Source organism: Pseudophryne corroboree, chromosome 8 (assembly GCF_028390025.1).
Source record: "Pseudophryne corroboree isolate aPseCor3 chromosome 8, aPseCor3.hap2, whole genome shotgun sequence".
Lineage (NCBI taxonomy): Eukaryota > Metazoa > Chordata > Amphibia > Anura > Myobatrachidae > Pseudophryne > Pseudophryne corroboree.
Window position 1 is genome coordinate 45,600,643 of NC_086451.1, and position 11,001 is coordinate 45,611,643.

General features: G+C 48.9%; 1 protein-coding gene across 1 annotated transcript; it reads right to left on the minus strand.

The window, feature by feature from the left end:
• Positions 1-309: 309 nt before the first annotated feature.
• LOC134948378 (E3 ubiquitin-protein ligase RNF12-like) lies at positions 310-10,694 on the minus strand. Its single transcript, XM_063936312.1, has 2 exons — positions 10,432-10,694; positions 310-7,040 (listed from the first exon to the last, which is right to left on the minus strand). The coding sequence occupies exons 1-2, from the start codon at positions 10,499-10,501 to the stop codon at positions 6,415-6,417; spliced, it is 696 nt and encodes a 231-aa protein (XP_063792382.1). The 5' UTR covers positions 10,502-10,694; the 3' UTR covers positions 310-6,414.
• Between the last annotated feature and the right edge of the window lie 307 nt (positions 10,695-11,001).

Below are 11,001 nucleotides of genomic sequence, written 5' to 3' on the forward strand. Positions count from 1 at the left end.
ATGTATAACCCCTATGGACATTGCTGTGCAGCTCTGACGTGCTATATAAGTAACCTGCCTACTGGCTCCCAGGCCTCAGATACATCCCCTCTTACCCCTGATACCATACATACAGGTACAGCACAGGGGGCAGTAAGGGTTATACTCACCCTCCTAACGGCTGAGGATTGCGCTATGTATGCATCAGTGATGCCCAACATAAACCTTACATAAAATAACGACACGGAGACGTGAATTTGGCAGAAACTGTTAGCAATTTATTTAAATGAGTTTTAAACGTTAAATAAAAGAGAAATTAAGTTTACGCCATACATTAATTTTAAAGCCATAAACCTAGCTGAGCAGAAAACATGTGCGGCCAGCTATGCAACCCTTGCGCCTATCACCCTGACGATCTGCCAAAAAGAAAAAAAAAATCATGGAAATTCCATGTAAATGAGCTTCAGGCCAATCGAAGCAACATATAGATACAATAGGATAGGTAAAACAAATAAAGGGGTGGGGGGGGTCACACAAGTAAACTCGGTCAGAGGTAAAACTTAAAACCTGCTGAGGGACATATAATTGAAATCCAATTAGCCAAATCAAGTATAATTAAGCCGAATTAAGTCCGTCAGTCCAGGTAAAAAATTGTTAAATCCCTTTAAACTCCCACTGCCAACAGTGGCGAGTAGCTAATCCCCGAGTAGGGAGGACAGGGGGAGACGTACAAGACAGCGCAACACGCAACAAACAGCGCAACAATTCCTGCATGCGCCTAAACGCTGCTAAGCCCTGCGCAAACTATCTAAACTCGCCAGAGCATAGCCAATCACGCCTAACCCGCCTCTTGCCTAGCATACTTAGTGGCGTATTCAATTAGTACTGTTTTTTTCGACCAGTCGAAAGAACTGCACTTTTCACCCATTTTTAGGTCGAATTTCCATTCGCCCTATTCAATGCTCGAGCTGTTTTTTTTGACTGGTCGAAAAATCCGGCACTGGCGAAAACCACGTGTATTGGGGAATCCACCGCCGATACACGTGTTTTGGCAAATTTGCAGGTGTTTTCGTTCATTTTAGGCGCAATTTTTGCCAATGCCGATTTCAAAAAAAAAAAGTGAAATGGCATGGGCGAAAATGGATTAAAAACCGGGTGAAAAGCCCGCAACTGAATGCCCTGGGTCGAATTAGTGCTATTTTTTTTGACTGGTCAAAAAAAGGCACGTAATTGAATACCCCCCTTAGCAGCACGCTTCCATGCCCTGACCGCGCTAGTAGCAGAGCCAGAGCCATCATCCTCTGAATCCCCAGTTAGCATACCGACAGTCGGGATCCCGGCAGTCACAATACAGACACTGAGATCCCAATGGGGGCACCATGCCGCCGCCGGTATACCGGCGAGGTAGGTGATTCCCCCTCTATGAGTGTCCATGACACCCATAGAGAGAGAATAAAACCTGTGGTGAGCGTAACTCGCCACCGAGCCCCCAGGGGGCTAAGTTGCGCTCGCCCCCCTGCCGGCATTCCACCGCTAGGGATGCCGATGTCAGCATAATGACATTCGGAATCCCCACGCACACAGCATATATACATACATACATACATTCACACAGCATACCTACACACATAGAATGCATACACACATACATGCATTCATACACATACAGCATATATACAAACACACATATGCATACATACACAAAACACACACACACACACACACACACACACACACACACACACACATAAATACATACATACATAGACAGCATTCCTACAAACACAAATAGCATGCTTATATACACACTGCATACATACACATAACACACATCATACATAGCATACATACATATATACATACTTGCATAGCATACCTACACACACCCATCATGCATACATACATACATACACACAGCATGTATACATACATACATACATACATACAAACAGCATACCCACACACATACAGCATACATACATAGCATACCTACAAACACACATAGCATACACACATACACACACAGCATTCCTACACACACATACAGCATACATACATACATACATACACAGCATACCTACACATACACACACAGCATACCTACAAAACACACGCATACACATACAAAATACAAAATTAACCAAAACAGGAAGAGGAGGAGGAGGATAGTAACTGCTGGAGTCCATGTGAGCTGATCTGCTGCTGCACATGCTCAGTAGCTCCCGGCCTCAGCTGTGTGGGTGTAATGTATCCAATGCAGAGAGATCTGCCGATCAGAGCTCTCTGTGAGGAGCTGCCAGGCAGGTGCTCTGATTGTGACTGCGGGTGGCCCCGGCCGCTGCAGAGATGTAGGCAAAGCTGCTGTCTCCATCCCTGAAAGACAAAATTGGTTCCTCATGGGGGGCCCCTAAGAGGCGAGAGGGCCCAAGGTAACATATCCCCTGGCCCCCCTTAATCTGTCTCTGCCTCACCTGAAGTCTCGGTCTGACCAGTCACCAACGCCTCCGCCGAGGAAACAGCTTCATCTTCTCTCAGCTCTTCATCAAACAATGAATAAGGAGTTAAAGCCGCCTCCGAAGATTAAGCTACTGAGGCGGCCAAAAGGGGAGGAGAAACCATAGCGGGCGCCCTAGTATACTCTACTGTTGCAGGTGCGCTCATACCCAGTTGGACAACAGCCGCTCCCATGTCCTGACATGCCTGCAAAAACTGCTGCATCGCCGGTCTGGATGGGACGGAAATAAGACCCCCACCCTGAACCATGGTCAAAGGCCGTGCAGAATCAGGGGCCATAGCCACTACAAGGGGAGCAAAAGCCGAAGCTATAAATGACATCGCCGATGTGAAAACCCCCTTATGACGGAGGAGGGGAGCCCAGAACATATTTTTGAACCTGAGCCCAACACTCTCAAGTTCCGCCACTGATGTCGGACCCGTTTTCTTGGTGCGTCAAGGCCTAAGGTTTACTCAGATGATCGATGCTAACACAGGTGGTACAATGCTCAGAACAGCAGCAGATCAGAGAAGCCATCAGGTGATGTCTATTTGCATATGACGCCTCCTGAATCAGGCTCTGGTAGATTCCTTGCACATGGCATGTATGCTATGCAGAGCACGGGTTAGAGTGCTCCCCCTAACTCCCCTCACCCCGGGACATTGCTCCCCGCGGATGGGACAGCCTGACAGTTCCCGAAAAGCGGGACTATCCTATCCAAAGCAGGACGGCTGTGGGGTATGCAAAGGATTCCCCCGGTGCCACACATAAGATGGCCACTGGCCAGTAGGAGCACAGTGGGCCTGATTCAGATGTGGATGGAGGAACTATATCTGCTGCTTATACAAAAGCAGCAGTGGTAGCGCTAATATGGTAATACAGCAGGATGCGTCATGCCTCCTGCGTGCATTACTGATCCGAGCTGCATCCTAGGAGGTAGTATCAGATCTTCTGCAACACTATCGGCCGGCTGAGTGACCCAAGGAGTCGCGCAAGTCAGCCACCGCGTCTACTATGAAGGAGCCATGAAATCTACAACCTCAGGCGGATAATCCTGGCCTAGTCCCTCCCTAAAAACATTGGCAACACAAATCCATTTTGAGAAACAGGCTGTTGCCACCCCTCCCCACCCATCAAGCGGAATCAGACTGTCAATCACTGATAATCTAATACCGTAGTATGACCAATGTCATGGACCTGTACTGCACATGTGTAGCAATGCCCAGTGTACTAGCGCAGTCACTGGTCCTGCTACTATGTGCTCTGTTCTTCCTTTCCTGGGTCGGGCTGGGATCAAGAGGGACCTGTACTGCACATGTGTAGCAATGCCCAGTGTACTAGCGCAGTCACTGGACCTGCTACTATGTGCTCTGTTCTTCCTTGCCTGGGACGGGCTGGGATCAAGAGGGATCCTGGTGCCGTCCTATGGGGAAGTATCCGGCAGTGGAACCAGGCAGCGCTGGGGACCTGGGCCGTGTCTGGTCCAGTCCCCACCTGTCCAGCTGGATGCAGAGTTCAGCAGCGGCCATGGAGGCATTGGTGAATAAGCACTTCCGCTCCACGTGTGTAATGGCGGCGTACCTGCATCGAGTGGCGGCGGCAAGTCAATCCTGGCTCGCTACATCATAGCCCCGCCTCCTGGCACTGGCTCATATCAGCCAGCGCCGGGCACGGGTGAGCAGTATGTCAGCCGGGAGGAAGCAGTGAAGAGCTCCCGAAGATTGAAGATAGAAGATGCAGGGAAAGGTGCCGGAAGTCCTGGAGGGTGGTGGCAGTTGTGAAAGAGCTGTTACACACCTCCGCCCGCGGGTGAAGCTCAAAGATCCGACACTTGTCGGTGAAGACGTCGGAAGCCCTGGGACAGCGGTGTGCGACAGAAAAGAGCTTTTACTGGCCACCACTGTCAAGGTGAAGACTCCAGGAAGCCCGGAGGTGGTGGGAGCCATCCCGCCTCTGGCGAAGACCACGTGGAGGACGGGTCTGGACCAAGCTTGGTCCAACCACAGCCCTTAGAATGGATAAATCCAGACGTTCCCACCCTAGACCACCAGAGTTTGAGACTAGGCCCGTGGGCATAGCAGGCACTAGGCCTGGGTCGCATTAGGCGCGCACTAGGCCCGGTGTACATAAAGGGGCATAAGGCCCAATAGAATGGCACAATAAGTGGGCACTAGGCCCGAGGAGCAGTGTGGGCAGTAGGCCCAATAGACTTGCACATTAGGCGGGCACTAGGCCCATGGATAGAAGATTTGTCTCTCAACAGAAGCAATAGCTGGGCCCCGTGGTCATTAGGCACAAAGCTCAGGTAGGTGGGCAATAGGCCCAAAACATTTGGATCATATTAAGTAGGCGGGCAACAGGCCCATGGCAGCAAAGTCCCCCAGATACACAACAATAGGCTGAGGCACAGTGGGCGGTAAGCCCAAAGCTATTGTGTGGATGACAAGGTTGGTATAGGCAAGGGCACAAGGCCTAGTAGTCTTACATTGTGCGATTAACCGCAGGTGTGGTAAATTGGCACTAGGCCGTAGTATCACTTGATCCTGCGCTAGACCGCAGGTTGGATAAGTTGGCGCTAGTCTACAAATGCGGTAAGTCAACGCTAAGCTGTGGTATCTCTTCATCCGGCACTAGGCCGCAGGTTGGATAAGTCGGCGCTATGCCGCAGATGTGGATAAGACGTCGAAACCCTGGGACAGTAGTGTGCGATGGAAAAGAGCTTTTACTGGCCACCACTGCCCAGGTGAAGACTCCAGGAAGCCCGGAGGTGGTAGGAGACATCCCGCCTCCGGCGAAGACCGCGCGTTGGGCGGGTCTGGACCAAGCTTCATCCAGCCACAGCCATTAGGATGAGTAAATCCAGACGGTCCCACCCTAGACCAACAGGGTTCGGGCACTAGGCCCGTGGACATAGCAGGCACAAGGCCTGGGATTCATTACGCGGGCACTAGGCCCGGGTGACATACAGGGGCATTAGGCCCAATAGAATGGCAGTGTAGGTGAGCACTAGGCCCGGTGAGCAGTGTGGGCAGAAGGCCCAATGGAGGTGCACACTACATGGACACTAGGCCCATGGATAGAATCTTTAGCCCCTAACGGCAGCAATAGGTCGGGGTCCCGTGGTCATAAGGCCCAAAGCTATTGTAAGAGGCTCAGGTAGGTGAGCAATAGGCCCAAAGCATTTGGATCATTTCAGGTAGGCGGGCAACACGCCCATGGCAGCAAAGTCCCACATATAGGCAACAATTGGCCAGGGCACAGTGGGCGGTAAGCCCAAAGCTACTATGTGGACGACAAGGTTGGTATAGGCAAGGGCACAATGCCCAGTAGTCTTACATTGTGCGATTACCCACAGGTGTGGTAAGTCGGCACTAGGCCGTAGTATCTCTTGATCCTGCGCTAGGCCGCAGATTGGATAAGTCGGCGCTAGGCTATAGGTGTTGTAAGTCAGTGCTAAGCTGTGATATCGCTTCATCCGGTGCTAGGCCGCAGGATGGATAAGTCGGCTCAATGCCGCAGATGTGGTGAAACCGTCGAAGTCCTGGGACAGTGGTGTGCGACGTAAAATAGCTTTTACTGGCCACCACTGCCCAGGTGAAGATTCAAGGAAGGCCGAAGGTGGTGGGAGCAAGACCAAGCGGTAGGCGGGTCTGGACCAAGCTTGGTCCAGCCACCGCCCTTAGGATGGGTAAATCCAGACGGTCCCACCCTAGACCACCAGGGTTCGGCACTAGGCCCGTGGGCATAGCAGGCACTAGGCCTGGGAATCATTAGGCAGGCACTAGGCCGGTCAATATAAAAGGGGCATTAGACCCAATAGAATGGCACAATAGGCGAGCACTAGGCCCGGTGAGCAGTGTGGGCAGTAGGCCCAAAGTAGAGTGGAGGAGGTGGTATGGAATCTAGAGAAGGTGGTAATTTAGATCTTCCTCTTACCGTATTCAGGAGATCCAACACTCAATCTGCGCTGGGATGCACTCTCTGCGGCACAGGGGACAGCTGGAATGTGTTGCAAACCACTGTGAGATGCAGCTTGGATGGTACTTGTGGCTGCAGGGCAGGGTAGACACTCGCTCCCCATCTTGGTACTGCATCAGACAGATGGCACATGACTGTGTCGCTTCATCCCCAGCAATGATGGTAGATTGGAAAAATCTGATCCTTAGCTGCAGGGCCTGGACATTCTGCCTGTGCATCTCTTCCACCACAGCTGGCCTGTTCTGTTCGATGATCTCTTCCAAAATGGCCGGGATATTCTGCTCATTGTCAGCTCCCTCAGCGGCTGTCCTCATCTGCATGACGATCTCGTGCACCATGTCCGAGAGATTCTGCCTATTCTCCGCTGGCTGCTGAGACGTTGGCTGTAGATGACTTGGACCAGGGAGAGGATCTGGACTTGGTCCGTCTGTTGGTGCCATCTCAGGAGCAGGAAGAGGAGAACGGCTTCGGTGTCTCTGCTCCCTCTGAGGTCTCTGCAGATGTTCCTGGGTGTCCTGACGAGCTCTCCTTTCACCTCCTCGGCGCTCAGACCGCAGTCTCTCCTCAAATACGGTCTGGGTTGAATCATCTGAAAAGATATATCTTATATAGTAGCCATAACAATTACCTATCGATAACATGTACCAATCAATTGCCGATCAATAACTTGAGTTACAGTAAACATTTTGGTATATCATTGATAGTATTACACTGTAAGAGACTGTCAGAATAAGAGTTGTTTCATTTATTATAGTTATTTTTGTAAGTGAAATTTCCATTAAGAGCAATATTACAGCATTAAGCAAGAAAGGAACCAATAAGGAGCCGCTTTCATTGGGAGAATGGATCTCTAGGTGTTCCAGTAAGAAAAGACACAGAATAATGCAGGTAGAACAGAAGGCCTGAGGGGAGCTGCACTAAACAGAAGCGATATAGGGAGACAAGAAAAGCGACAAGAGGGGAAATGAGAGGTAAAAAGGAGGAGGGGGAGAAAGAAGAGAGTGTTGGTAGGGGTGCAGGCAGGAAGGGAGGAGGAAGAGGGAGTGCTGGCATGACAAATCATTAAGTGATAAAATATCAGATCTAGTAAGCAGGGGATATAGTGGAGGAGGCCTCGTTATGACAAACCCAAGGTGCCCAAATACATGCAAACTGGCTGGGGTGCTCAGGCAGGACGCTAGAAATGTATTCCAGGTGTAGATTTTCCAAATAGGGTTGAGTAGAGCAGAGAAGGGAGGCAGCGCTGGATGTTTCTAATGAGCAGCAGCAGTACAATTAGCTGCATTTAGCTGCATGAGTGAGTACTGCTGTGTGTGTCTGCAGCGGAGTAGGGAATGGTAATACCAGTGAGTGTAACATTCAGACGATCAGAACCCTGTGATTCTCGGACAGATCCACCATAAGTATCCCATGGAGCCCCTATAATATCTATGAGTGGTCGGAGGGGGAATAAATGAGAAGGCACCAGAGGAACGAGTGCATCTCAGAGTGGAGATTGGGCTAGATGTGAGGGTGCATTAGTGGGGGTAGAATAGGTGGGAGTAGGGTAATAAAGAGATGGGAATAAGGGTGTGAGGGCTGTGGGAGAGTCTGGTCTAGCCTGTAAGGAACATAAGTGAGTAGCGGAACGGGAAAATCATCTAAAAATACTGAACTAGTCTTTAAATGAAAACATGCTGAGGACTGAGCTCTAATGGTTCAGGTCAGTGTTTCTTATACTTGGTCCTCAGCACCCCTAACAGGCCATGTTTTCCAGACCTCCTGTGTCTCCCTAGACTGTGTCAGTCAGGAATGAATGTGCTGGAACTTTTGAAATGTGACAGATACAGCGAGTGATGAGCCCACCTGTGCCCCAGCTAGGGGGTCTGCAGCACGTGACCTGTCAGTGGTCTGAGGGCTGAGTATGAGAAACCCCTTACATCATACAATGACTTGGTGATTTTGTGAACTCGAAGACACCATGTTACTTTGGGCCAAGCTGGCTGTGTCCATCTCTGTTCAGCTGCTGGACCCAGAGCTCAGCTGTCAGCTCCTATTTCTCCCTCTGCATTAGTTCCCCATCACTGCGTCCCTCCTCGCTAGTCTGCACCATGACCTGCTTTGTTCCCTGCACCAGAGCACTCTCAGGCCTGCATAAGCAGAAGCACCTCACACCCACAATTCATCCGGGCATGTCCTCTATCTCACCCTGTACCTTCTCATGGCTGCTGGTGACATCTCACCCAACCCGGGATCCCGTACACTACCCACTATCTGCTCACACTCCTCTTTCCACCCCAAAACTTTCCATCCAGCTCATGCTTGGAATCCCTCCAACCTGACCCACATATCTCCCATACTCTGTAAAGTACATAAACCATAGACCTCAGAGTCACATTACAGTTTCCAGATCGTAGACTGTTGGTTGGTAAAATTAAAAATATATTGAGATAGTTTGTGAGGGGGGCTGAGATTTCGGCTGCCTAGGGGCCTCCACAGGGTTTAATGCGGCACCACTCGCACCCGTCCATGATCTTCTTATTTCACTATCTATCACACCCCATTGCCAGTTCATTTTGGCATTCGGAGCACATTGCATTGTTATCAGACTGCGTCACCCCCCTATTGGTCCAGCAGCTGAATAGAGATGGCAGCTCAATAGATCCTAAATCAGCCTTGTGTTACGTGTGATCCCAAATCCTCAGCACCGGTGTTATTACTGAACAGTACCCATAAGGGGCGGATGGTTTATGTATATATAAAAAGTGTGTGGCAGGGCATAGAGATAATGTGCAGCATGGTCAGATCACATGCGCCCACCCCACTGTGTCCCCCAGTGTGTGACAAGGAGATACGTTCTGCAGATGAGTATAATATAATACTGAAAAAAAATACTTTTTAAGTAATATTAATAAATTTTTTTTTAAGGAAAACACTGTTATAAATGGTTTTAGAGGGAAACATCATCAGTTAAGTGGTTAAAGATTCCCCAATCCACCAATCTGCCCCCATACATTACAGATATTGTTCAGTGATTGCAGATCATTTTCACCAAATACAGATCTGATGAATCTGGAAAGTCTCATCATGTTACTAGTAATGGTCTGCAAATCTGCTGATTGTTACCATACACTAGCAATCTACAGCTTTAATTGATCTGTGAAATTCAACATATTTAAAAACCTGATTTACCAATCACTGGTCAGAATCTGCGATCTGTGATCCCCATATATTGTGGATTTTGTTTACACAATGATCTGCAAAATGCCTAATTGCCCTAATTTATTGCTGATGTATGGGGGCCACATCTCCAGCTGCCACCCGCATGCTACCCAGGGTAACATAGCATGGGGGGATATTTATCAGTGCTTGGAGAGAGATAAAGTAGCAGCCAATCAGGTGCTAACTGTCATCATTCAAACCCAGCCTGTAACATTGCTGATTGGCTGGTGCTTTATCTCTATCCACTATATCACTTTAAGGATAAGGCTTAGTATATCTCCCCCTCTGACTGTAAAATGTTAGGAGCTGATTGGTTGGTATATTGGGGTCTATGTATGAAGCCTGGGATAAAGTGGATGAGATAAAGTACCAGCCAATCAGCTCCTAACTGCCATGTTATAGGCTGTGTGTTGAAAAATGACAGGAACTGGTTGGTTTGTAATTTATCTCCTTTCACGTTATCTCTCTCCAAGTCTTAGTACATAGACCTTTTTATCTCTCCCCAAGCTTTCAGGAATCTCCCACATAGTATAAGGCAGGACATATAGCTAATGTGCAGCTAACTCCAACTACCACCCGCATGCCACACAGGCTGAGAGGACATAGCGGAGATTTATCACAGCTTGGAGAAAGGTAATGTGGGGAGAGGGAAGTACCAGCCAGTCAGCTCCTGTTATTTTAATGACAGTTGGAAGCTGATCACTTAGTACTTCATTTCTCTCCAATCTTTGATAAATCTGCTCCTTAGATTGAAATCACTGCCCCAAAATCTCACTTACCATGATCTCCGTGACGGCTCCACCTCCTCTGATCCTCCAGGAGCCGTCTCAGCTCCGTTCTCCGGCTCATCTCCAGATGTCCAATAAATCCACCAAATAGAAAAAATAAAATAAAAAAATGTTCAGGAAAACCACAGATTTTATTGTGCTCTGAACAACAAGATAAATCGCTGGAAGTATAACACTAGCTGCAAAGCACACTAGCTCGCTCTTCCAAGGCAAGACTATAGTATCAGCCACCAGAGCTTCAACTGTCAACTGCCACTGATGTGGCTGTGCACTGGGCTCATATACCTGTCCATAGACAAAAATGGCTGACTGCTCACATCACTGCAGTCAGTCAGCCATATTTCTTACTGGCATGGAGATAACCAGCTACTGAGTATCTGTATTATCATGAATTTTACTGCTGACTAGCTTACACAATATTTCTACAAACTTTCCAATGAAGCCCCACCCACTACCCCATAAGCACCACCCCCTGTAAGTTCACAAATTGGGACAGTTTGTATTTGTATGTAATAGTGGCTGGTATGTCTCATGGTAAATTCTCAATTCCAAATCATTACT